Below are 27,992 nucleotides of genomic sequence, written 5' to 3'. Positions count from 1 at the left end.
ATTCACATGCTCATGAAATAAGTGAAAATTTGAACAACTGGCGATACCTAGGAAAGGTGATGACCCAGATAGAAAACTGCAGAATGAAATGTCCTAGATACCATTTATGTAAACCTGAAGTCACAAAATATGTTCTCAGATATAAGAATATGCTTTTGACATCACATTTATATAAAAGTATAAAAACTTAAATGAAAAGAACATACTGCTGAGGACATTCTATTCCTTCTTATTAAAATGAAAAGACCCTGCCAAACTGACTTACAACCCTGACAGTGGGAAGATAGTAATGAAAAATAAAGGGAATCTCATTTCTGTTGTTTACTAAACCTGTAGTAAATATGACAAAAGTCCTAACAGTCAACCTTCTGGAAAGTTACATGTATTTTTAAAGTCTCTCAGTAAAACCACCCAAACTCCATGCAAATAAGCTCAAACAAAACTGGAGGCCACAAAGCAAAGCACCCCTGACCTTCAGTGAAATGTTCTTGAGTACAAACCACCACCAGGGTGATCTCACTTCCTCACCTGGAATGGTGATCTAAAGATAAATTTAGTGACGAGGCAGTGTAGGTGGAAGTCACCGCAAGGGTTGGAGTCAGAGACTTCCCTCCCCTCACCGCCCCCGCCCCCAAGAGGCGCTGGAACTGCCCTCTAACTGGTGAAAACATCGGCCCCTGATTTGCATAGGGCTTTAGCCAGAGCCCCTCCGGAGATCCGGTGGTGGTGTTGCAGCCTGCCCTCCACTTGGCTCAGAGCATGCTTCCACACAGCGGCACAGGACAGCATTCTGCAGGGTCGGAATGCCCCAAACAGTTAAAAGCATATCACTCGGGAAGGTTTTCTCCTAGCATACCACAGCCCGATTGGGGGGGCACGCACACGTGCACTCTCATGTGTGCTTAATTGCCAGGTGTGGCATCTAGTTAATGCCTGTGGCTCCTTGCCTAGCACAGGGCAGGACATATAATAAATGCTCACATTCATTTAACAAATATATGTACACCTACGGTTAACACTGGGAAAACAAAACAGTGAACAAGCGGTCTCTGCTTTCATGGAATTAATGATCTGGGTGATAGAGGGACAGTAGATAACTACCCCAAATAACTAACTAACTAACTAACAATAAAGTGATTCAGTGCCAAGGAGTAGCTTACAGAACAAATTATAGTGTCTCTGATCAGGCTGGGACAGACAGATGGTCAGCTCCCACCTGCACCGCAAGACCAAGTCATCCTCTGTGCCCTGCTCTACCGAGAGGCTGGGGATCTGCACAGGGCTTGGAGGGCTGGGACTTTGGGATTTCTCCTCACTCAGACTCTATGCTCCCTGTGTAAGGACAGGGTCTTGGCCTCTGTACCCCGTTCTACCCCCAGTCCCCTGTGTTTGGCAGGCATGCATTCAGGTAGATTTTAAGCTATTTTAAGCTACAGGATTCAGACAACTTTCAAGATTGAGAGAAAAGAGACTCAACAAAGAACCCTCCACCTAGTCTTTTTTATTGTTTCCAAAAAGGCAGTTTTGGCCACAGAAAGCCCAAAATAGTAAGATCCCAAATTACCCCCACCAATAGCATTTTCTGAAATATAGACAGTTTATCAAATATAATTTAATCAGAAAAAAAATACGTGTTAAGAACTTAATTCCAAAAGACAGAAAGAGTCCAAAGGCTGAGTAGAAAATGGCCTTTTACTAGCAGCACCAGGTAAGGTTGGTGCTAAGAACTGCCAGCAGGGTCAGGCTTTGAGGGAACGCTCCAACCAGTACTACCAACAGAAGACTGTAGGCATAATGAACCCCTGTGAGTTGATGGACGTGGACCTTCCCCTTCCCAGGCTGCCCCATTGTGGGTTCCTGGTCACAGCCAGGAAAGCCACTCCCCCACAAACCCACAGCTGTTAACTAACACCATGCTACCTCCTCCCAAAGCAAATTCACACACACAATGCAAGAATCTGTCATCAGCAATAGTATTCAGTGCAGCAAACCATGACCTTGGTCTCTCAAAGCCCTGCATTACTGGCTGTGAGGCCTCTTGGCCACTGGTTCCTCCTCTTTCTCCTTCTTCAGCCATTGTTCCAGGAGTCTAGCTCTGCCTCTCTTGGTGGGGAATGGGCTCTTCTGCAGGAGCTGGCTGGACCATTGGGGCACGTCTGATTCTGCCTTTTGGGATGTTTTGGGGTTTTCCTTTTTGGGTGACTTTGTGGCCAGCCACTGCAACATCTTCTGGCTGCTGCCACTTGCCTTCAGCTCCTAGGAAAAAGACAAAAAAGCTCAGCCCATTCAGCTTAAGCTTTTGGGAAAAGGACAACTCCAAGGGGCACAAGGTACTGATGCCTCTTTCCCTGTTAGAAAATGTTACTGAGGGCCAGTTAGGGCTCACTAGTCAGGAGAGGGAAGAAAGCAGCAACTGAGTGTGCTCCAAGGGGGGTATAAACGGTAGGGAGTAGCTCTTAAAGAAAGCTTCACGGAGGTATGTGGGGGCCATTCAGAGAAGAGCACTGACAGGCATTCAAACATGCAGCTAATGAAGCATTCTCAGGGAAAAGAATGTAACTTAGTGACCAGGCAGAGAGTTAGGAAATGAAGCTGGGGAGATATGGCTTCAAACAGCCTCCATAATTAGGGATTCAGCCTAAGGTTGAATAGGCTATTTCCCTACCATGCAGTCAGCCCCTCTGTACAGCCTCTTCTTGCCTGGCACTTCTCTTTTGCTTCTCTTACCTGCAGCCCCACCCTAAACTAAGGGTTCTGAATTCACATAATGCCACCACTCCAGAACATAAATTCTGTTGAGGTAAAGACCATGGCTGCAGTGGGGGCAGTGTGTAGTGTACAATGAATGATTTTTAGAGATATCTAATAAAAAAAAAAGTAACAGGGATGCAGAAGTTTGCAGAGAAATGAGACAAAAAAAAATGATGACACTGACTATGGGTGTGAAAATTTAAAAAACTTAAAGAAAAATAGGGGTGGGGGGATAGCTGTTCTTGTAATCATCGTCCTTAACACTGCTCAGGCATTCTAAGATGCCTGTTCTTGGCATACTCAGAGCCATGTCCTACTTCAGATCCCCCTATGCCACCTAAAAACAGTGTGACTCCTAAACGTTTATCCCTGAATGTCAGTAGGGGCCAGTGTTTTGCTCTGGAGCTCCCCTCTCCAGTGCAGATGCAAACACTTGATCAACTTCCTTTCAAAATACATCTTCAGGATCCTTACCAATTCTAAGAAGTTAAAAGTTTTTGGCAGGAACATTCTCGAATTGTCCTGAAGCAGAACACGGATTGGAACTTCTCCATCATGTGGTTGGGAAAGCAGAGGTACAGAGAGAAGACATCAAAAATAACACAGTTGGCCCTGGCTGTTGTGGTCCAGTGGATTGAGTGCTGGCCTGTGAACCAAAGGATTGCTGTTTTGATTCCCACTGAGGGCACATGTCTGGGTTGTAAGTCAGGTCCCCAGAAGGGGGCCTGCGAGAGGCAACCACACACTGATGTTTCTCTCCTTCTCTTTCTCCCTCCCTTCCCCTCTCTAAAAATAAATAAATAAATAAAATCTTGAAAAAAAAATAACATAGGCAGAGATGCAATTATGGTCAAGGGCTCCTTTGCTTTTCTCACAGTCACCTTCTAGATTAGGAGTCCCCAAACTTGATTTATTACCAGACTTACCAAGAGCTTCTCAATAGAAAAGTCCAAGCTCACTCCTGAATACTGATCAACTCAGTATGTCTAGATAGGGTCTAGCATTTATGTTTTGAAAGAGCTCTCCTGAGGACTCTGAGTTACAGCCAGCTTTTTTTTTTTTTAATCCTCATCCAAGGATATTTTTTATTGATTTTAGAGAGAGAGGAAGGGGGGGAGAGAGAGAGAGACATCGCCTGGCTGTCTCCTGCATGAACCTGCAACCTAGGTATGTGCCCAGACTGGGAATTGAACCCACGACCTTTTGGTGAACAGGGGTGTACTGGACAATTCTCCAACCAACTGAGCCATAACAGCCAGGGCAGAGCCAGATTTGAATCACTGCTCTTCTCACCCTTGCCATAACAAACGAATATGAGTTTTGAGTGGTTTAAATGAAAGCTGTGATTGTAAAAGGCCATATCCTAAAAGAAAATGCTAAACTGACAGAAGAAAGCTCAAAGAGGACTGTCAAGAGTTACAGGCTCCTACCTTTTTGACCAGTAAGTCCACAGGAATCAGACACTCAGGAGTGTTGTTTCGGGAGTTGTTCACCACATGAGAGACAGGATGGAAGATGACGTTCTCTGTGGGGTGGATTAACTTCAGAGCTTCCTGAGTTGAGACCTTACCAAAGTCAAGCCATTTAGAGACTGCTTCCTCTCCATCTAATATGGCAGGCATCCTAGCCAGTGAGGCCAAGACATTGGTTAGAAGAGGCAGAGTGAGGATAGGGAGAGAAAGGAGACAGACTTGAATCAGTTGATAGCACATATCACCACAAGGAGAAGCTTGTCCTCCTTCTGTGCCTCACACACTGATTGTTGCCATATGCTCCCTGACTTAACAGGGCACAAAATTCAACACTAGGAGAGCCAATTTATAAAGTTTTATGGCAAAGACAGTGAATAGTAATTATGAGTAGATCCAGTGGTGCACACATTAGAAAACTGGTGACTTTTCTATGATGCACCAGCCTAGAATTAAAGGAGAAATAGATGCTGGAAAACTTGTCTATCAACAATAATCTCCAGCCTTATATCCTATAACAGATTTACAGTAAGCAAGAGTTATTCACACAATTATAAACAAAAGGAACCTATGCCTCTGAAAGCAAAGAGGCTGTAAGACGACTCCTGGTACCCAGGAAGATGTTAAAAAAAGATCCTTTGTTTGGCTTCCAGTTTTATGTCCTAGGCCACAGGTGGCAAACACAAGGCCTGTGGGCCGAATCCTGCCCTCCACCTTGTTTTATACTGCCCGGCACCTTGTTTCTACCTGGAGGCAGTGCCAAGATCTCACTTAACTGTTAAGGAGTCGTTACGTGTATACAGTCCTAAAATTACATTTGGCCCTTTGAAGGCAACCTTAAGGCTGATGTGGCCCCTGGTGAAGATGAGTTTGACACCCCTGTCCTAGGCCAATGCAGAGCATCGTACACACTTCATTGGTGAGTGGTTGATTTTAGGAGACAAATGCATAGATCTATTTTAATCATTATTCTCACTTCAAACAATTGAACATACTTAAAAAATATTTTACAGGAAGTAGGTAAACATTATGCTCATCTCCTTTCACAACCACGACAAAACTGGAACTAAATTTAGAACAACCACTCTTGAGAACTACCTGAACACTATAACTCCCCTAACTAAGGACATAAAGCCACCTCAAGAATGGCAACGGGGGTAGAAATGAGCAGACCACACACTCATGTGTAGTGGTTAAGAATAGGGAGGGATATATCTTGACTGTGGAGGTTCCCACTGAGGAGCAAAGGGTCCCAGGCCCACACATGGCTTCCCAGCCTTTGTGAAGCAGTGCTGGGAAGAGGAGTCACCACAACAGCTGGTTATGAGAATCAGCAGGAACTCAGTGCAGGTGAAATGAGGCACTGCCTGCTGTAGACCCAGGCATCCTTTTAAAGGGCCTGCACATAGAGTCACTTGTTCATAAACACTCGCCCTAAGCTCAAGAGAAGGAACAGCAATTCAAAAGCACCAGGGACATACAGAGAGGAACTGAACTGTCTGACTTCAAGGAGAGGGCTGGAGGGGCAGCTATGTCTGGGACTAAAATGCCAGCAGGTGACATTTTTCCTTTATTGAGCCCTCATCTCAAATAGCTGGACAGATGCCAAATCTAAGATTCTATTAACTTGGATAACACTGCTGTTGCCCCACGCTGGTGATTCTCCGAGACCCTGTCTCAATGCACAGGCCTGACCTGTGCCGTAGACTTCCCTAAAAGCTCTCACAAGTCTATACCCCTGTCCTGGCTGGTGTGGCTCAGTGGATTGAGTGCTGGCCTTTGAACCAAAGGGTCACTGGTTTGATTCCCAGTCAGGGCACATGCCTGGGTTGCAGGCCAGGTCCCCAGTGGGGGTGTGTGTGAGAGGCAACCACACATTGATCTTTCTCTTCCTCTGTTCCCCTCTCTCTAAAAATCTTAAAGAAAAAAAAAAAGTCTATAAACCCCAAACAAGCTGGTCTTGATGTGCCCTGTACCTCTTGCAAAGCGATCCCAACCTTGGCACTAGTGGCCACTAGCCTGGGTTCACAGCATGACTAATCTAGGATCCTTTAAGCCCAGTGTAGGCAGCTACCAAACGCAAATCACTTTGTAACTCCTACCAGGCTGGGCACAGGCAGTGGCTAATGTTGGCCTGCATCAGAGTCCCTCCCTAGAATCCCCAGAACCAACACACCTGGTGGCTGGCCTCAGATAACACCAGAGTAGCACTCAAAAGGGCGAGCTTGTTGGGCACGAGAGCCCTGCTAAAGTTCATCCTGCTCTAGGGTCAGCACTCCCCACCCCGTGCCCCGCAAGGGCTCATCTACTGTGGTCACAGTCTTCAGCCAGTCAGCTTGAGAGTCAATTCTACCCACTGATGTGCCAACAGCCATGAAGGGCCAACTATAATAAAAGAACACATACAACCCACACAAGGGACACCTTTGGAGCAACTGGATTAGGTGAACAGGGAGGCAAACTGACTATTAACTGTATTTTGCAAAGCAACTCTCTTAGTTTCCAACTGTCTAAATTTGTACACGCAGAAACTTTACATTCCAAAAGCAACCTATCTAAAAGCAAAGAGAACAAACCCTTCCATGAATCCTTTTGGACCCATGGATAAGAAGTGTGACTTGCCTATGGTGGATGTCATTCAAGCCTTTGCAGGAATCCACTGTGATGACAGTGTAGGAATACAGGCAGTCTCCTCCCTCTGGTGGCTCCCAGCAGTCAAAGATCCCGGCCATTGTTAGTGGCCTCCAGTTGTCCCAGACTTTCTCCCAGTCCTCAGGACTGTGTGCAGCATCAATGCTGCCAGACTGGAAGGAAATACAGGGGCAAATAAGACACTTGGCAGCTTTCTTCTACATGCAAGTTGGGCACTACTACAGACTTAAGAGCACTGCAATCATTTTAGAAGTAATGGTCCATGATTATTAACTGCCTTTTAAAGGAAAGAGGGTTGGTGGTAAATACCATTCAAAGCTATATATATAGATTTAGGGCTCTTTCATTGCTTTCAGAATACACTTTAATACCTTCATTAGGCATTCAGGCTTTCTATGATCTGGCCCATCATTCTAGCTTTCACTTACAATGTTAATCTGAACCTGCTGTTTGTCAAGGAAGCTACCATGCAATTTTGTTCCCACTATCTTGCTGAAACAACATTACCCTGTCCACAATGTCCTTCCTACCCTTTCTTATCATGCCAATTCCTACTTGCCATTTGAGATTCAGTTCAAGGCCTAGAATACAGAAAGCTAGAAAGAGCGTCACCTCCACCTTAATAAGACAAAAAGCTAGGCTATCTATCAAATTATAACTTTTCTTAAATTCATTAGAGAACGGGGGTCTCAGGGCAACCAATTAGCCTGAACTTCATGCAAGGACAGGGGCCTCCACAGGGAGATCAGACACAAGCACTGGCTTACCAGTGGCAACATGAGGAAGGCAAGTTCTTCATATAGTAGATAAGAATTCAGATAAAATTATTATCAAATTCCTAATTGCAAAGTGTGGACTAGCCTGAGAGTATAGAATCCCTGGGAACCACAGACATCAGGGGCATTTGCATCAGCTTGTAGACTCTTCTCCACAGACCTCCGAGTTGTTCTCAGGAAAGACTGGGGGCAAGGCAGGAGACTAGAGAAAGCCTTCTTTGCTGGTGCATGCCTAGAGGAGGGAGCTCTCCTGCTTCAGGAAAGGCGTGAAGCTTTACCTGATCACTGTTCCTCTAAGGCACAGGTGGCAACCACAAGGCCCATGGGCTGAATTTGGCCTTCCACCTTGTTTCTACCTGGCGGCAGTGCCAAGCTCTTGCTTAACTGTTAAGGAGTAGTTACATTTATACAGTCCTAAAATTACATTGGGCCCTTTGAAAGCAACCTGATGTGGCCCCCAGTGAAAATGAGTTTGACACCCCTGCTCTAAGGAATAAAAGCCTTAAAGAGTCAGGGGAAGGGTAATAAACCTTATCACCCTCAAGAAACAGATAAAGACTCATTGAAGCTGGGGAAGAGTAAAACAAAAAGAACTTCTATTCCCCTGGGGAAGGAGAAAGATCACACAGAAAGGATGAGAGCTAGTGATACAGTTCTGCCTAAGACTGAGGCTGAACGAAGACGAGAGATCACTCTCCATCCCCCTTCAGATTGGTGACACCAAGTGACAAGCAACAGCAGTCTAATTCTGGATAAGGGGCAAGAGCATGGGGAGATCCTCTCTAAGGCACAAGATCAAAAGAAATACTGCAGCTGAAGGGAGCAGAGCAACTGAGGAAAACCCTCTGGAAAAATCAACCCTTACTATAAATGCAAGGTGACACCAGAGAAATTTAAAACCAGTGGTGCACAAAGGTAATCATAAAAACAAAATCCAAATCCAGTTCAGCTGACAAGATCCACTCAGTCTCACATCTTAATGGACTAATAGAAGGATAAGTGTATCCATTTCCAGGCATAAATATTATTTATCTCAGTCTCTGTGCTACATACTATGGCAATCAATCAAAAATTACAACACACATTAAAAAAAGCTAAATTGAAAACAAACAAAACAACAACCAATCAACTGCCAAGAGATAAAGAAACAAACAGAATCAGGCTCAAGAGATTATATTTCCAAATGCTGAAAATATCAGGGAATTTAAAGTTAATTGATATGTTAAAGGCTCTTATAGAAAATGTAGACTACATGCATGAACAGTTAAAGAATTTGGGCAAAATTAGAAAGAATCACAGGTCAATAAAAATTCCAGACTAAAACATGGAGTAAAATTAATGAAGCACACAGAAGAGAACATCCAAAAACTATGAACAATATCAAATTGTCTAACACATGTGTACTTAGAATCCCAGAAAAAGAAAAAAAATGTGACAAAGAAATATTTGAATGACTAATTTTCCAAAAATTATGAAAGACTCCAAGAAGCTCAGAGAACATGCCAAACACATACACGCACACACCCTACACATGTCATATTTAAATTGCTGAAAACCAAAGAGGAAATCTTTAAAAATATATCTTAAAAGCATTGGGGAATGAAGTTGTGATGGAAGTACACATTACAAACAGAAACCCCCCCACAAAAACTACAAAAATTACAGTAGGCTTCTCAAAAGAAACAATGAAAGCCAGAAACAATTAAGTACTTTTTTAAAGTACTGAAAGAAAACCCCCCAAACTGATAACCCTAAATTCTAAACACAGTGAAAATACCTATCAAAAATGCAGATAGTGTTCCCTGACTGGTGAGGCTCAGTAGGCTGGGTGTCATCCAGCGAACCGAAAGGTCACTGGTTAGATTCTTGGTCAGGGCACATGCCTGGGTTGCGGGCCAGGTCCCCAGTTGGGTGTGTGCACGAGGCAACCAATAGGTGTTTCTCTCACACATAAATGTTCCTCTCCCTCTTTTTCTTTCTTCTTACCCTCTCTCTAAATATAAATAAATACAATCTTTTTTTTTTTTTAAATAAAATCTCTAAAAAAATGCAGACACTGGTTGCCAGGTGCTGGGTCCAAGGAGTGACTAATAATGGGAATGGGTTTTTCAGGGGGTGATGATAATGTTCTGAAGTTAAGATAGTGATAATGGTTGCCCAGTATTTTGAATAAACTAAAACCACTATACACTTTTAAAGGGTAAATTTTAAGGTATATGAATTATATCTCACCAAAGAAAATCATGATTATTAAAAAAATGAAAAACTTGTTTTTTTGACAAAAGAATAGAATCCATTACCAGCAGACATGCACTACACAAAATATTAAAAAGAAATTTGTTAGGCAGAAGGAATATGATACCAGATAGAAAGAACCCTGAATACACACAAAGAAGTGAAGATCAATGGAAATGGCTAAAATGAAGGTAAATGTAAAATTTCTCTTTTTTATCACTCTAAAATATAATTGACTGTCTAAAACAGTAGCAATATATTGTGAATTTAAAGCATATGAAGAAGTAAGATGTATGATAATATACCAAGAGGTGGAGGAATTGGGAATACAGTGTTGTTAAGTCCTTATACCATACAAGAAGCTGTATATTATTATTATTTTTTTAAGATTTTATTTATTTTTTAGAGAGGGGAAGGAAGGGAGAAAGCAAAGGAGAGAAACACCCATGTATGGCTGCCTCTCATGCGCCCCACACTGGGGGCCGGGCCCGCAACCCAGGCATGTGCCCTGACTGGGAATCGAACTGGCGACCCTTTGGTTCTCAGGCCAGTGCTCAATCCACTGAGCCACACCAGCCAGGGCTGTATATTATTTAAAAGGAGATAGTAATTTAAAATGTAATTACAGAGCAGCTAGTAAAACAGTTTTTTTAAAAGTAAAACTGGGACTTCCAGCCAAAGATGCAGGCATAGGTAGATACACTGTGCCTCCTCTCACAACCAAAAGAAGGACAACAACAAATTTTAAAACAAAAAACAACCAGAACTGACAGAAAATTGAACTGTATGGAACTCTGACACCAAGGAGTTCAAGAAGAAACATTCATCCAGGCCAGTAGGAGGGGTGGAGATGGGGAGCTGGAGTGGAGAGGACATGGGGCAAGGAGGCAGCTGGAGGAGTGGGTAAGGTGGTGGCCAGCAGAGTGGGTGGTCCCACATTTGCCTGTGGATAAACCGGGAGGACAACTGGGGAACGAGATAGACCATGCAACCCAGGGTTCCAGCATGGGGAAATAAAGCCTCAAAACCTCTGACTGAAAAAACCTGAGGGCATTGCAGTGGTGGGAGAAACTCCCAGACTCACGGAGAGTTTGCTGGAGAGACACACAGAATTCTAGAACAGACACAAAAGCACCCACCTGGGAATCAGCACCAGAAGGGCCCAATTTGCTTGTGGGTAGCAGCGGAGAACAGAACAAACACCATTGTTCCCTCTCGGACCCCTTTCCCCACGTACAGTGCCATAGTGCAGTGATGTGGTAGCCCCACCCTGGTGAATACCTAAGGCTCCACCCCTTACTACGTAAAAGGCACGCCAAGATAAATGGCCCAAAATAAAGAACAGATCAAAGCTCCATAAAAAAAAATACAACTAAGCAACAAAGAGATAGCCAACCCTATCAGATGAACAGTTCAAAACACTGGTAATCAGGATGCTCACAGAAATGGTTGAGTATGGTCGCAAAGTAGAGGAAAAAGTGAGGCTATGAAAAGTGAAATAAAGGAAAATGTACAGGGAACCAACAGTGACAGGAAGGAAACCGGGACTAAACTCAATGGTTTGGACCAGAAGGAAGAAATAAACATTCAACCGAACAGAATAAAGAAAGAAGAATTCAAAAGAATGAGGAGAGGCAGAGGAAGAAATTGAAAGCTTATTTGAAAAAAATAATGAAGGAGAACCTCCCTAATATGGTGAAGGAAAAGACTTCCAGGAAGTCCAGCAAGCTCAAAGAGTCCCAAAGAAGTTGGACCCAAGGAAGTACACACCAAGGCATATCATAATTATATTATCCAAGATTAAAGAAAAGGAGGGAATCTTAAGAGCAGCAAGAGAAAAGGAGATAGTTACCTACAAAGGAATTCTTGTAAGACTCTCAGCTGATTTCTCAAACAAAACCTTGTGAGCAAGAAGGGGCTAGAAAGAAGTATTCAAATCATAAAAGGCAAGGACCTACATACAAGATTATCCAGCAAAGCTATCATTTAGAATGGAATGGCAGGTAAAGTGCTTTACCCTGATAAGGTCAAGTAAAAGGAGTTCATCATCACCAAGCCCTTATTATGTGAAATGTTAAAGGGACTTATCTAAAAAAAAGAACATAAAAATATGAACAGCAAAATGACAACGAACTCACAGGTATTAAAAACTGAACCTAAACAAAAACAAAAACAAAGCAAACAACTAGAAAATGAATAGAATCACAGAAATGGACATCACATGGAGGGTTACCAGTGGAGAGGGGGGTGGGGAAGAATGGGGGGAAAGGTACAGGGAAGAAGTAGCATAAATGTTAGGTAGAAAATAGACAGGGGGAAGAAGGACAAAGTAGGAGGGATCACAATACCTGATATCAAACTGTATTACAAGGCCACTGTAATCAAAATAGCCTGGTCCTGGCATAAGAACAGACACACAGACCAATGGAATAGAATAGAGAGCCCAGAAATAAACCCAAGTCTCTGTGGTCAATTAATATTTGACAAAGTGGGCAGGAGCATAAAATGGAATAAAAATAGCCTCTTCAACAAATGGTGTTGGGAGACCTGGACAGCTACATGCAAAAAAATGAAACTCGATCACCAACTTACACCATACACAAAAATAAATTCAAGGTGAATAAGAGACCTGAATATAATTCGTGACATCATAAAAGTCCTATAGGAAAAACATAGGCAGGAAAATCTCAGACATTCCACGCAGCAATATCTTTATAGATATGTCCCCTAGAGCAAGGGATATAAAGGAAAGAATAAACAAATGGGACTTCATCAAAATAAAAAGCTTCTGTGTGGCTAAAGAAAACAGCATTAACATGAAAAGAGAACCAACTGTATGGGAAAACGTATTTGCCACTGATACCTTGGACAACGGCTTCATCTCCAAAATATACAAAGACCTCACACAACTCCACTCCAGGAAGACAAACAACCCATTTAAAAAATGGGCAAAGGACTTGAACAGATACTCCTCCAAGGAGGACATACAGAGGACCCAGAAACATATGAAAGGATGTTCAGTATCGCTAGCCATCAGAGAGATGCAAAGTAAAACCACAATGAGATACCACTTCACACCGGTGAGAATGGGCATTGTAAACAAATCAACAAACAATAGTACTGGCGATGTTATGGAGTAAAGGAAACCCTAGTGCACTGTTGGTGGGAATACAGACTGGTGCAGCCACTGTGGAAAACAGTATGGAATTTCCTCAGAAAATTAAAAATGGAACTGCTTTTTGACCTGGCAATTCCACTGCTGCGATTTTATCCAAAGATCCCTGAAACACCAATCCTAAGAACTTATGTACCCCAAAGTTCATAGCACAATTTACAATGGCCAAGTGCTGGAAGCAACCCAAGTACCCATCAGTAAATGAATGGATAAAAAAAACTATGGTACATTTACAAATGGAATATTACGCAGCAGAAAGAAAGAAGGAGGTCCTATCCTCTGTGACAGTGTGGATGGAACTGGAGAGCATTATGCTAAGTGAAATAAGCCAGGTGGTGAGGGACAAATACCATATGATCTCACCTTTAACTGGAACCTAATCAACAAAAGAAAAAAAGCAAGAAAATATAACCAAAGACATTGAAATTAAGAACAACCTGACAGTAACCAGAGGGGAGGTGGGAATGGATAATGGGAGGAAAAGTCGGGAGGGTTTTCAGGAACATCAATAAAGGACACATGGACAAAACCAAGTGGAGGTGGAATCAGGGGAGGGAGGTGGGGATGGCTGGGGTGGGGGGAAGACGTGGGGAGTAAGTGCAGACAACTTTACTTGCACAACAATGAAATAATTAAAAAAAGAAAAAGAAAATAGACAGGGGGAGGTTAAGAATGGTATAGGAAAATGAGAAGCCAAATAACTTATATGTATGACCCATGGACAAGAACTAATGAGGGGGAATGGAATGTGGGTCGGAGGTGGTGTGCAGGGCTGAGGGGAATTAAGGAGGGAAAATGGGACAGGTGTAATAGCATAATCAATAAAATATATTAAAAAATAAAGTTTGGGGGAAAAAATAAAGTAACTGTTGACAGATTAAAAAAAATCACTGACGGAGAACCAAGATGGCGGCGTAGGTGGACACACTGCGCCTCCTCGCACAACCAGAACTGACGGAGAATAAAACGGCAAGGACGTCTGGCACCAAGGAAATAAAAAAATATACGTTCATCCAGACCGGTAGGAGGGGCGGAGACGGGCACCTGGGTGGAGAGGACTCTCGTGGCTGTAGCTGGACCGAGACTGGAGGAGTGTGGGACAAACGGTGCAGGCAGTCCAAGCACTAGCAAACCCTGTGGCCCCACATTCACGAGGATAAACCGAGAGGGCCGGACTCAGAGTGTAGGAGAACGGGGCAGGCAGAGCGGTGGGTAGCACCCCGTGGCCCCACATTCGCACATAGATAAACCGGATGAACGGCGGGAGAGTGAAGCAGACCGTGCAACCCAGGGCTCCAGCTCCCGGAAATAAAGCCTCAAACCTCTGATTGAAAACGCCCGTGGGGGTTGGGGCAGCAGCAGGAGAGACTCCCAGCCTCACAGGAGAGGTCGCTGGAGATACCCACAGGGGCCTAGAGTGTGCACAAGCCCACCCACTCGGGAACCAGCACCAGAGGAGCCCAGTTTGATTGTGGGTATTGGAGTGAGGGATTGAAATCAGGAGGAGAGTGAGGCAGGCGCCATTGCTCCCTCTCGGCCCCTCCCCCACATACAGCATCACAGCACAGCTACCAGCCTTACCCCGCCCCGGGAACACCTAAGGCCCCTTAAAGTAACAGACGCACCAAGACAAAAAAAAAAAAAAAATGGCCCAAATGACAGAACACTTCAAAGCTCCAGAAAAAATACAACTAAGCGAGGAAGAGATAGCCAACCTATCGGATGCACAGTTCAAAACACTGGTTATCAAGATGCTCACAGAATTGGTTGAATCTGTTCAAAAACCAGATGAAAAAATGAAGCCTATGCCAAGAGAAACAGAGGAAAATGTACAGGGAACCAATAGTGATGCGAAGGAAACTGGAACTCAAATCAACGGTGTGGACCAGAAGGAAGAAAGAAACATCCAACCAGAAAAGAATGAAGCAACAAGAATTTGGAAAAATGAGGAGAGGCTTAGGAACCTCCAGGACATCTTGAAACGTTCCAACATCCGAATTCTAGGGGTGCCAGAAGGAGAAGAGGAAGAACAAAAAATTGAAAACTTATTTGAACAAATAATGAAGGAGAACTTCCCCGATCTGGCAAAGGAAATAGACTTCCAGGAAGTCCAGGAAGCTCAGAGAGTCCCAAAGCAGCTGGACCCAAGGAGGAACACTCCAAGGCACATCATAATTGCATTACCCAAGATTAAACGCAAGGACCTACATCCAAGATTACTGTATCCAGCAAAGCTATCATTTAGAATGGAAGGGAAGATAAAGTGCTTCTCAGATAAGGCCAAGTTAAAGAAGTACATCATCACCAAGCCCTTATTGTATGAAATGTTAAAGGGAGTTACCTAAGAAAAAGAAGATAAAAAATATGATCAGTAAAAATGACAGCAAACTCACAGTTATTAACAACCACACCTAAAACAAAAACAAGAGGAAACTGGGCAGACAACTAGAACAGGAACAGAACCACAGAAATGGAGATCACATGGAGGGTTTTCAGTAGGGGAGTGGGAGGGGGAGAGGGGGGGAAAGGTACAGAGAATAAGTAGCATAGATGATAGGTGGAAAATAGACAGGGGGAGGGTAAGAATAGTGTAGGAAATGTAGAAGCCAAAGAACTTATAAGTATGACCCATGGACATGAACTATAGGTGGGGAACGTGGGAGGGAGGGGGTGGGCAGGATGGAGTGGAGTGTGGGGGGGAAATGGGACAACTGTAATAGCATAATCAATAAATATATTTTTAAAAAATCACTCACTTGCATACTTTAAAAAGATAAGTTATATCTCAATAAAGCTATTACCAGTATTTAAAAAAAAAATCTAGCCCTGGCTGGTGCAGCTCAATTGATTGAGCACAGGCCTGTGAACTGAAAGGTCGCTGATTCAATTCCCAGTCAAGGCCCATGCCTCAGTTGTGGGCCAGGTCCTGTGTGTGTGTATGTGGGGGTGGGTGGCGTGTGAGAGAAGCAACCAAAAGATGTTTCTCTGACACACTGATGTTTCTTTCCCTCTCTCTCCCCCTTCCCCTCTCTAAAAATAAATAAATAAATAAACAAATAAATAAATAAATAAATAAAATCTTTTAAAAAAATCCATGAAGGAAGAAAAAAATGCCCTTCTTTGGATTAGTTTCTCTGTACCTTTCTAAATGTTTATTGTGAGTGCTGATGATGATACCTTTTCCGTTTCTATTTGGGGGAAGTAGATGAAGTATGGCTGCCTCTGGCTTGTTCTCTGACATCGCTGCCACTCATAGAATCCATCTGCTAAAACAACACAGCGTCTCCCTTTTCCCAGAGGCACCTGAGGGAAAATGTGAGCAAGATATGGTCTTAGTGATAGAATCATGTTTCATGGACTTGAGTGAAAATCTTAAGTCTACCAATGTGTAACCTTGGAGCAGTTATTTAATTTCTCTGTACCTCACTTTCCATATGTAGAAAGTCACCACTCAAACAGATGTTGAAAAGATTAAATAATGTATGCAACAGTAATAGCTCTCTAACAAATAGGCACTTGTTGTAGCTAGTCTCCAAAGTTGGCTCCCCAATTAGCCATGCATCCAAGTATTCACATCCCATGTAGTTTCCTCCCACACTGATTTAGGGCTGGGCCAATAGAATACTGTACAAGTGATGCTATACAACTTCCAAGGCTAGGTCACAAAGCCTTGCAGCTTCTGCCCTGCTGTCTTGGATCATGTGCTTTGGGAAAGCCACATGCCATGTAAAAAGGCCTACTACCCTGACAACCACAGCCAGGCATGTGGAAAGGATTCCCATTGCTCTACCCATCCCAGCAGGGGTATCAGACATGTGGGTAAAGAAGCCATCTTAGACATTCAGCCCCAGCTGTCATCTGATTATAACTACACAAGAACTTCCAAGTGAAAACTGTCCACTTGAGACCAGTTAACCCACAGAATATAAGAAATGATATAATATAAATAGTTGATTTCTTTTAAACCATTAAATCTTGGCATGGTTTGTTACACAGTAATAAATAAAACAGCACTCAACACGAACAAAAAGAAACACACTTTGGGACTCTAAGGTAAGTTCCAAAGAGAGCTTTATTTTATTTTTCAGGTATGTAAGGCACTAAAAGCTCTGTTTGAAAAAAGAACAGAATAGGTCTTTGCCCTACATAAGCTACCTACCTTGAAGGATGGTTTCTCCATTATAGTATCACTACGACAGTTGCTAGTGTTGAACTGCAGTTTGGAAGGATCACCTTCTTTGAACCAAGATGGGACCAAGCCCCAACGCATGGGAGTAATGACACGCTCAGATGAGTCTGCACCCTGTCAGAAAAAGGTTAAGATCCAGTGAGATCATAATGAAACTTAAAAAACCAAATACAGCACATATATTACATTACTATCAAATACAAAAAATAGATTATTGAAAGGGAAGGATTCTACTTGAACACAAGTTTAGTGACTTATCACTATGTAACTTGTGTTCTTTAGCAATCATATTTATTAGAACACTACTCATATTCTGCTTGGGTAGAGTAGGGGATACAAAGAGGTTTTGTTCCTGCAAACATTTAATTGGTGCCTACTAAGGGAGCGACATAGAGCTAGGCTCTGCACTTTACGTGGTACCAGCTCTCAAGAGACACATATTATAGACAAGCTGACTACAATGAGGTACAAGCTGTGATTATGGGATATGGGGACATGTGGAAGAATGCTTAGCCTCAATGGGCTTACACTGTAACATGTGAGCCCACATAGACATAAAAATAGTAGGCTAAGGGCCATATAAGTGGTATATAGTGAGTGTCATAGAAGTTCTGTGGATGGTGGTCTGTGAGGGATGGAATGGATAAGTATTAGCTCCTAAGAAGGGGCAAAAGTGGCAGGGGTAGGATAAGATGGTTCTTGAATGGATCCCATAAACTGTACAGGACTGAGACAGAGAAGAGGTGGGAAGAAAGACCAGATATGAACTGATATAAGAAGCCATATCAAGAATATGCAGGAAGTGGTTTTGTGTACAAAAGCAAGTGTAAGGATACTATTTTTAGGAGGGCCTGCTTATAAGACTGGCTTTCAGTTAGCATCTAGGAAATAAGATTTCGAGTGTTCCCATCTTTCCCTTAACTGATAAGAATGGTTTACTGTGACTACTTTGTACAAAAAATGAGGCTTATGCTGAACACCCTCTTTCCTTCTGGGATTCTGGAATTTTAGTTATTGCTAAGCAGAGTGCTTATGTAACCAGCCCCCAATAAAAACCTGGGGCCCTAAGTTTCTAATGGCTTTCCCCTGGGCAGAAAAACTGCACACATATTTTTCATTGCTGGAGAAGCAATGTACTTAGTTTGTCCCTTCACAAGAAGAGAAGATAAGGAAGCATGTACACAAAGTTTTCCAGATTTCTACTTGTATCTTTTCCCCTTCCTGATTCTCTTGTGTATCCTTTCACTATAATAAAGCTTAGCCACTATATTCCTTATATGTTGAGTCCTTCTAATGAATCTCCAAACATGGAGGTTGTCTTAGGGTCACCCAACACATGGTTGTTAAACTTTATTGTTGGCATTTGTCCCTTGAGAATTTGATGATATCTACAGATTAAACTGCACAGACTATTCTGCATGACACAGTACACTATGGTTTGGAAGAAACCAGTAGTGGAGAGTGCATTTGGGGCGCTACTACGGTAGTTCAGGGATCTGGTGACAAGGATGCGGTAGCTTTGGTTACAGTAGTGAGAATAAGAGACATTCAGCCCTGGCTGGTGTGGCTCAGTGGACTGAGTGCCGGCCTGTAAACCAGAGGGTCGCCGATCCAATCCCAGTCAGGGCACATGCCTGGGTTGCAGGCCAGGTCCCCAGTTGGGGGTGTGCAAGAGGCAACCACATATCGATGTTTCTCTCCCTCTCTTTCTCCCCCTGCATCCTCTCTCTAAAAATAAATAAATAAAATCTTAAAAAAAAAAAGACATCCAAAAGATAGAAAAAATAAAATTGTGGTGCAATCGTAAAAAGAAAACAGGGATGATTAAGTTTTCAGGCCCAGAAGACTGAAATAAGGATGGCACTATTGAACAAAAAATCTGAAGAAGGATTTGATTTGGGGAAAGATTATGTTTTGACTTTTGGATAATAGAGGCAAGATTGTGGCAGTTTAAGGAAATGGTCAATAAATCGTTACCATTTTCCCCATGAGAGCTGGGGTCTATGTGATTTGCAGAATGTGGCAAAGTGACACTGATTTCTAAGGCTAGGTCAGAAAAGGTTTTTCAGCTTCCTCCTTATTTGCTCAGCTATTACTTTTAAAACTCTGAGCTGCCAGGTAAGAAATCCAACCAACCTAAGATTGCCATAGCATAAAAAAGCTCAGGCTGTGTGGAGAAGCCACATGTAGGTACTCTGGTCAACAGCCCAAGTTAAGAGCTAACATCAACTGCCAGTTAAGTGACTTAAGAAGCCTCTAGATCAGATATTGGCAAACTTTTCTATAAAAGGCCAGATATTAAGTACTGTGCAGGCCAAACAGTCTCTGTTGCAACTATAACTGCTATTATAGGGACAAGGCATATAGAGACAATAGATAAATAAAGGGATATTGCTGTAGTCCATAAAATTTCATTTACAAAAATGGTCAGATGGCCCTAGTTTTCTGATTCCTGCTCTAGATGATTCTAGCCCCAGATGCCAAGTCTTTTTGGCTGAGACCCCAGACTTCAGGGAAGAGACAAATCATATCTGTAATGCTTTGTCTTAATTCCTCATAATGAACATAATAAATGTTATTTTAAGTGACTAGAATAAAATCCAAATTAGAGCTGTTTACTATGTCCAAAAGTGTGTGGATTTAAAGCTTAGGAGACAGGCAGCATCGTAGAGAGAATTGGTCACCACACCTCATCTGTAATGGGCCAGATAGTAAATATTTTTGGCTTTGTGAGTCCGTATAGTGTCTGCTGCAATGACTCAAGCAAATGAACTCTGCCACCACTTATAGTGTGAAAGCAGCCAAAGACCAAATGAATGAGTGTGGTTGTATTCTAAGAAAACTTTATTTACAAAAAACAGGCAGTGGGTCAGATTTGGTCTGAGGGCTGTAGTTTGCCAACCTCTGGTATAGAGGAAAAAATAAGGCCTTTGTAAGACCCTGCTTCAAAAAGCCCTTCACTGCTACTTATGAAACTACTTGGACTAGTTTCAACTTCCTGGATCCTCAACTTTCCTTTTCTGTCAAAATAGAGTGAATAATACCTACCTTGCAGAGTCATTAAAATGTGTGGCATGGCTTCCTTCCCCCAATTCTGGGCACTCTTCTGCTTTTCTTCTGCTTATCAGTTGTCTATCACCTCTTCCCCCTAAATGTGCTTTTTTTCTCTCTTAAGAGAAAATTGGGGAGCCCCTATTCAACCCTAAATCTGTCCCTCTCCTAAATTCTCCCCATCCCAGAAGAACCTCTCAGGCCTAGGGTGCATGCAGGGGTGATTCAACCTTTGTGCTGGAAGGATGTAACTTCCTCTTGAAGAGTGTGCTGTTGTAAACATACTTGAAAACTACTACAAATAAAGTTTTGTTTAAAAAACATGCGTGGCATGGAATATGGATACAAATTGTAGTTTAGTATTTTTAGAATTATAAAGGTAGCTGGTAAAGCCATTAGTATAAAGTTTCTTAGGGAGTAAATCAAACACAGAATTTAACCTGGGGGATACAAACAGAGAAAAGGAGAAATGAAGGAAAAAGCAGAGTCCAAGAAAAAGTACTTAGAAAGGAAAAAGTAGAATGAGAAAAGAAAGGAATCATCAGTAGTGATGTCTCAGAAGGTCTTCTCTTTTGTTGCTCTTGGTAAGATCCTGTCCTGTTTCTTTCAAAATCTTGCCCATTTTAGTCAATCCCCTTTCTACAAACGTATAATACAACACACAGTACATTCTCATTATTCACGACAGGTTCTACAATGGTGCTGCAAACAATGAATTAGCGAATACTGAACTTTTGCTCTTAGGGGAAATAGAGGAAATACAGGACTAGTTTCCCATGAGCCTACAGTGACAATATTTTCATCAACTGATTAATATGTCACCTTGTTTTACTTGTATTTCTGTTTAAAGACACTATTTTATATATATTGTTGATTCATTAATGTTGAATTCATGACTAACAGCACAGTAAATCATACTGGAATGAAGATTATCTAACACATGTATTTTCTCTATAAGGCATATTATATATAAGCTTCTTACACTTGAGAATACCAGTCAGCAAGCACTTCAGGGCTATGCTTGAGAACAGCTTTTTTTTTTTTTTTCGCGGGGGGGGGGGGCAATTTTAAACAGTGAAATAACTAATGCAAAAAAGTAACACTAAATAGATTGCAAAAAGGATACTCGTTTATAACATAACAGCCAAAACGAGAAGGTAGAACTTCCTTTTTTTTTTTTTTTTTTGGTTTGTTTTTTAAGAGCTTTGTCTAACTCAGTCTCAGCTGGGAATGTGTATATCAGGTGACTCAAATATTCACCACCTGTATTGTCCATGAATGAACAGGAATATTATTTGGGGGGTTACAAATATATTTAGCAAGTAGGCAAATTTGCAAAAACAATCTATAAATGAGGATCAACTGTGTGTGTGTTTCATTTTTAAAGACAGGCAGCCTAGGTATGTGTGGACCCTGAGAAAGAAGATACTAACTAAGAAGGGCTCCGGATGGCTAAATGGGGTCAAATTTAAAACACTGAGCCTACCAGCCATGTCTATACAGGGGACTCTCATACCAATTTCACTTCAGAGAGAAGCCTGCACTAAGCTGCCTGCTTCCTGCACAGAACTGCTTGCTGGCACTGTGTTCCTGCCTTCTGAGCCAGCCCTTATAAATGAATTCCTGGGATCTTATTTCAACCAATAAGACTGAGGCTTTTCCTATCCAAACAGAGCTGTGCAGCTATATCCCATCAGCTTCTTCACCCACCAACCAGAGCAGCTCCATTCTGACCAGTCAGGACAGTGGCTTTTGGACCAAAAATGAGAGAATTTGGAATTCTCATTTGCATGAGGACAGATCAATCAGGGACCAGGGGCAGGAATTTCTGTCTACATAAGTTAGCTCCCCTCTGGCTCTGAGAGCCACTTTTCTTTTCCACAGAAGACTGAAGACTGTGTTACTCTTCCTGAGAGCTGACACACCAAAGAAACACTGAAGATATCTTGCTGTAGCGAAGCAGAGCAGACAAGTGAAGAGCAGAGCTGTCTACTTGGAGAGCGGCCTGTGTTCTCACAGCTGTGCTGTGTCATAGTTGGGCTGTTTGCCCTGAATAAAATTTCCTTCTTTACTACACCCCAAGTTGGGGATTCCTGTTGGAGTTGAATTGATACCAGTGACTTTGGATTGACAACTGTATGCCAAAAGAAAAAAAATTACGGTAATATGTGTTCAGGATAACTAAGAAAAAGACAACCCTGGAAGAAATGTAAAAGGACATAAATCCAAGTGTTAATCTCATCAGGGATAGGAGGAAGAAGAACAAATGTGTGAAAACACGGAGCCTTAGGCCCTAACCCTAACCCTCTCTTCCAGAATCAAATGTGCTTTCTAAGCAGAAGGGACCCTTGCCCAAAGCATAGATTAGAATAAAAGATATGTGTGTGTGTGTATGCATGCCAACTAAATGCTCTCTCATCAGAAATTTACAGGACAATACTTTTACATCTAAGGTTCTCAAAAAGGGGCAATTCTGACACCCACCCATCCCACCACTATCACAATCAAAACCTGGGGCAGGTGGGAAGGGGTGGTGTGCAAACCTAGTGGGTATATTTGGCAATATCAGGAGATGTTTTTGATTATTATGACCAGGACAATGCTACTGGCATCTAGTGGGTAGAGGCCAGTGATACTGATAAACATGTTACAATGCACAGGGCAGCTTCCCACGGCAAAGAATTATCCCACACAAAATGTCAATAGTGGTGAGGTTGAAAAATCCTACTCTTACAAATTCCAGTGATTATCTTTAACTTTAACGTGCTCACTGGACAACTGTAAATGAAACCTAAATGTGAGGCTGCCCTCTACTGGGAACAATCAATAAAAAGTGGCTGCAAAGCCACAATACTGAAAATATTGCTCAATATTAGTCATCTTTTCCTCTATCTTTTTGAACTGTGACCAGAAGAGCTGGTAGCTCTGGGGTAGATAAATGAAAAAGGAAGTGATTTGCAAACCAGTGGTTTCAAATGTAAATGTTGCAATCTATACATATGTGCTGGCCGTTGATGATATGGATTAAATGAACTGCTGAAAGTGGTTCTAATTTTGCTTCATTTTTTTTAGTATATTTTATTGATTATGCTATTACCCATTTTTTTCCCTCCTCTTTAGCTCCATCAGCCCTTCAGCCCCCTCTTACTAGCATTCACCCCTGCCCAGCCCAGTTCATGTTCTTTGTAATATAAGTTTTTTTTAACATTTGTAATGTTAACTTATATAACACATACAAGTTCCTTGGCTTCTCCATTTCCTATACTATTCTTAACCTCCCTCTGTCGATTTTGTACCTACCATTTATGCTTCTTATTCCCTGCACCTTTTCCCCATTCTCCCCCTCCCCCCTCCCTGCTGATAAGCCTCCATTTGATTTCCCTTTCTGTGATTCTGTTCCTGTTCTAGTTGTTTAGATTTAGTTTTTTAGGTTCAGTTGTTGATAGTTGTGAGTTTGTTGTCATTTTTGCTGTTCATAGTTTTGATCTTCTCCTTTTTCTTAGATAAGTCCCTTTAACATTTCACATAATAAGGGCTTGGTGATGATGAACTTCTTTAACTTGACTTTATCTGAGTAAAGCACTTTACCTGCCCTTCCGTTCTAAATGATAGCTTTGCTGGATAGAATAATCTTGGATGTAGGTCCTTGCCTTTCAGGACTTTGAATACTTCTTTCCAGCCCCTTCTTTCTCACAAGGTTCCTTTTGAGAAATCAGCTCACAGTCTTATGGGAACTCCTTTGTAGGAAACTGTTCCCTTTTCTTTTACTGCTTTTACGATTCTCTCCTTATCTTTAGTCTTTGGCTATTTAATTATGATGTGCCTTGGTGTGTTCCTCCTTGGGTCCAAATTCTTTGGGACTCTATGAGCTTCCTGGACTTCCATGTCTATTTCCTTCACCAGATTAGGGAAGTTTTCCTTCATTATTTGTTCAAATAAGTTTTCAATTTCTTGTTCATCCTCTTCTCCTTCTGGCACCCTTATGATTCGGATGTTGCGATGTTTAAAGTTGTCCTGGAGATTCCTAAGCCTCTCCTAATTTTTTTGAATTCTTATTTCCTCACTCTTTTCCTGTTGAATGTTTATTTCTTTCTTCCATTCCAAATCATTGATTTGAGTCCCGGTTTCCTTCCTGTCAATGTTGGTTTTCTGTATATTTTTCTCTATTTCACTTTGTATAGCCTTCATTTCTTCCTCTATTTTGCGACCATACTCAACCATTTCTGCGTGCATCCTGATTACTGGTGTTTTGAACTCTGTTTCTGACAGGTTGGCTATCTCCTTGTCGCTTAGTTCTTTTTCTGGAGTTTTGATCTGTTATTTCATTTGGGCCATATTTCTTTTTCTCTGTGCACCTGTTACAGTGTAAGGGGCAGAGCCTTAGGTATACTCCAGAGCGGGGCAACCCACTTTGCTTTGTTGTAGCACTGTATATGGGGGAGTGGTCAGAGAGGGAATAATGCTACCTGCTTAGCTCTCTTCCCGCTTTCAGTCACTTCCCCTGCTACCCATAAGCAAACTGGGCCCCTCTGGTGCTGATTCCTGGGTGGATGGGTTTGTGTACATTCTAGGACCCTGTGGGTCCCTACAATGGACTCTCCTCTGAGACTGGGAGTTTCTCGCACTGCTGCAACCTCCACAGGTTTTTACAGCCAGATGTTTTGAGGCTTTATTTGGAACCTTGCGTTGTGTGATCTGTCTCACTCCCCAGTTGTCCCTCCCAGTTTATCTGCACACGAATGTGGGACCGCCTGCTCTGCCAGTCACTGCCTCGCCCACCCGGTCAGCTAGCCACTGCCTTGCTGCACATCCTCTCTGCCCCAGCTGCTTATCGCCATCCCTCCTACCAGTCTGGATGAATGTTTCTTCTTTAACTCCTTGGTTGTCAGACTGCCATACAGCTCAATTTTCTAGCAGTTCTGGTTGTTTTTTCTTTTTTAATGGTTGTTGCCCTTCTTTTGGTTGTGCAAGAAGCAAAGCATATCTACCTAAGCCTCCATCTTGGCTGGAAGTCTAAGTTTGCTTTATAATTTACAGGTTTGAGGAAAAAATGAAACCTCAACTATTTATTAAAACTATGAAATCCTAGCAATCTTAATAAAATTTATTAGAGATGTAGAGTCATAACACCCATCAATCAGCAAATTCATACCCCTGACAGAAAAGGAGGGCTATACTTGCCAAGGGCTCCACCTTCCCCATTCCTAGTTCTGGGAAACATCCACTTGAGTGGGAACACTGGTTTGGACCTCAGTCCCAGCTCTATCCATCACAGATTGGGCAACCTACGACAAGTAACAGTCTTTCTACTCTTCTGCCTTTACATCTGTTGGAAAAATTTTTCTTCCAGCTAACATTCATTGTATAATTCTAAAGAGGTGGTACGAAAAGAACTAAGGCTAAAAGAGAATATTTCATGCACTTACTCCTCTCTTTTCACTTCAAATTATACCTTCTTTTGAAACATGTTTTACTGTTTCCTTTCCCAATCAAGGTTCCCTTTGATATTAACTTTATTTTGATTATCCTCTCATTTTAAAAAAAGCTGTCTTAAATGGCTTAAGAATAAACTATTTGATGTAAATAACTTCATTTACCAAAAAGATCAATGTTATTTGTTTGTTTACTTCAAAATAATGTGAGCCCTGTAATGTAGAAATGAGTCTTCTTTGACAATCACATTATCACAAGACTTCTGAAGAGTATGTAGCTGTGGTATAATCAGCTTTATAAAGTGACTTAAGCATTATGGATCGAAAAGAATAGAATTCCAGCATGGAAACAACCATGTTTTTAAAAATATATCAAGGATATTTACGTAATATATAAATTTTTAAAAAGATATGGAGAAACTATTAACATCTGAAGTGAAACATTTTTATCACATGCATTCTTGTAATAAAAATAAAGCAAAGAACCAGAACATTATTATATTTATTAGTCACTCCAACCCTACAGTAGGTAAATACTATAAACACAATGAAAACAATTAAACTTCAGACAACCATACGAAATACATCTGTTTCTAACTTTAGTAAAAGATAAACATAGAAAGATTAAAAACACAAGCAGAAATAATAGTAACTTCAGTGGTCAAGAAACATTAGAGGTATTTTAGACTAGCTAGTCTTAATTCCGCCATAGGCCTAGAGATTCTGATTCAGCACAACTGGTAAGGGACATGGAAATCTTTTTCTTTTTTTAAAGGTACTCAAATGACCCTGATGATCACCGAGGTTGGAAAGATGCTGTCTTAAAAAAATGTATTCAGATACAAGGGTCATATAAGTTTGACATGCATTATGGGTAGAATGTCTGTATAAAGAAGGCACTTAAATTGAGCCTGAAGAATACTGAATTATCTTGCAAGATAAGAAGATACCAATAAAACTCATTCCAATGAGGCCCAGAGTGGTTCTCAACTGGGGGACAAATAAGGACTGTTTTTCAATGTATCTCAGAGGCTGAGCATACACACCAAACCAAATATAACACGGGTTTGAACTGCATGGGTCCATTTATATGCGGATTTTTTTTCAATAAACATTGTAAATGTACTTTCCTTGTGATTTTCTTAGTAACATTTTCTTTTCTCTAGCTTACTATATTGTAAAAAATACAGTTTATAATACGTACAACATGCAAAATATATGTTAATCTACTGTTTGTGTTATTGGTAAGGGTTTTTCGGTCAACTGCAGGCTATTAGTAAAATTTTTGAAAAGTCAAAAGTTGTTATACGTAGGTTTTCAGACTTTTACGGGGGGTGCGGGGATTATTAGCGTCCCTACCCAGCCTCCCCTTCCCGCATTGTTTAAGGTTCACTGTTTCAGGGTTATCTACTTCTAAGTAGATAAACCACCACGAGCCATGCAGATAAAGTGATTGATTACCTTCTCAAAGTGCAGTCGAGACAGAAGCACTGGGCTGTTTGATTGAGGACTGTTGTTGTAAGAGGGGCAGTACTTGTCAGGATGTCTCCACTCTGGAAGCCGTTGCTGGCCCTGCCGATCCTGATAGGCACAAGCTCTTGTGAGAACATCTCTAGGTAAATGACAGGATGTTCGCCCACACATTCTCCAACGCGGTCTCTCACAACCTTTAGATTGCAAAACATTAGGAGAAGGTTTGAGCCACTAGCTCCTTCCTCTGGATGACTCTTTTTGTCCATATTGTCTCGTCCTCGCTCCCCTTTCCTTCTCTCCCCTCCTGGGATTAATTAGAGCCTCATACCAGCGAGCACCAGCTAATCCTGATGATGGCAACCAGATGCCACCCCTGGGTAGTATCCAAACTTAGCCGTTTTCTTGTCCATCGTGGCTCCTCTGCTCTCCAGTACCAGGGATCCCCAGGCCACAACACCCCACCTCCGGAGCAAGTCTCGGCATCAAAGTGGCCCCAAGGCCGCCCGCTGGCGTCACCTGGGCCCTCCGCTCCAGGGCTAAGGTCCCGCCATTGGCCCTAGCCCACCTTCCCACTTCGCCGTCCACCGGCCTCGAGTCGCCTCAACCCCCACCTCAGCCCTGGCCCCAGTCGGCCGCCCGTGTCGCCTCACCCCCACCTTGGCCAGCACCAGTAGTCTACATCTCCTCACTCTCAGCCGGGCTACCTTGGCGGTCTCACCTTTCTTTCCGTCCCCGCCGGCAGGCAGCGTCAGTCCCCGCTACCCTACTCTGCGGGCGGCGCTCCTGGCC

The 27,992-nt window shown here is 42.2% G+C and overlaps 1 protein-coding gene across 3 annotated transcripts; it reads right to left on the bottom strand.

The window, feature by feature from the left end:
* Positions 1 to 1,482: 1,482 nt before the first annotated feature.
* Positions 1,483 to 27,992, bottom strand: HMCES (5-hydroxymethylcytosine binding, ES cell specific). Of its 3 annotated transcripts, none has more exons than XM_024580671.4 (7): positions 27,922 to 27,992; positions 27,192 to 27,397; positions 17,218 to 17,361; positions 16,236 to 16,361; positions 6,843 to 7,024; positions 4,182 to 4,374; positions 1,483 to 2,256 (listed from the first exon to the last, which is right to left on the bottom strand). In XM_024580671.4, exons 2-7 carry the CDS (start codon positions 27,372 to 27,374, stop codon positions 2,020 to 2,022), a joined length of 1,065 nt encoding a protein of 354 aa, XP_024436439.1. In that variant the 5' UTR covers positions 27,375 to 27,397; positions 27,922 to 27,992; the 3' UTR covers positions 1,483 to 2,019. The 3 variants fall into 3 exon arrangements, with proteins under 3 accessions (XP_024436439.1, XP_024436440.1, XP_045043906.1); XM_024580672.3 differs by having other exon boundaries at positions 27,860 to 27,970; XM_045187971.3 differs by having other exon boundaries at positions 27,192 to 27,311; positions 27,922 to 27,940.

The sequence above is a fragment of the Desmodus rotundus genome, chromosome 10 (assembly GCF_022682495.2).
Source record: "Desmodus rotundus isolate HL8 chromosome 10, HLdesRot8A.1, whole genome shotgun sequence".
Lineage (NCBI taxonomy): Eukaryota > Metazoa > Chordata > Mammalia > Chiroptera > Phyllostomidae > Desmodus > Desmodus rotundus.
The sequence above is the reverse complement of the archived record's forward strand: the minus strand, read 5'-3'. Positions and strand labels throughout refer to the sequence as shown.

Coding starts and splice junctions, on each gene's coding strand:
- HMCES (XM_024580671.4), bottom strand. CDS start 27,374: ATGTGTGGGCGAACATCCTGTCATTTACCTAGAGATGTTCTCACAAGA. Junction 17,362..27,191: donor CTCGACTGCACTTTGAGAAG/GTAATCAATCAC, acceptor TTTTTCTGACAG/GGTGCAGACTCATCTGAGCG. Junction 7,025..16,235: donor CCCAAATAGAAACGGAAAAG/GTATCATCATCA, acceptor ATTTCCTTCCAG/TCTGGCAGCATTGATGCTGC.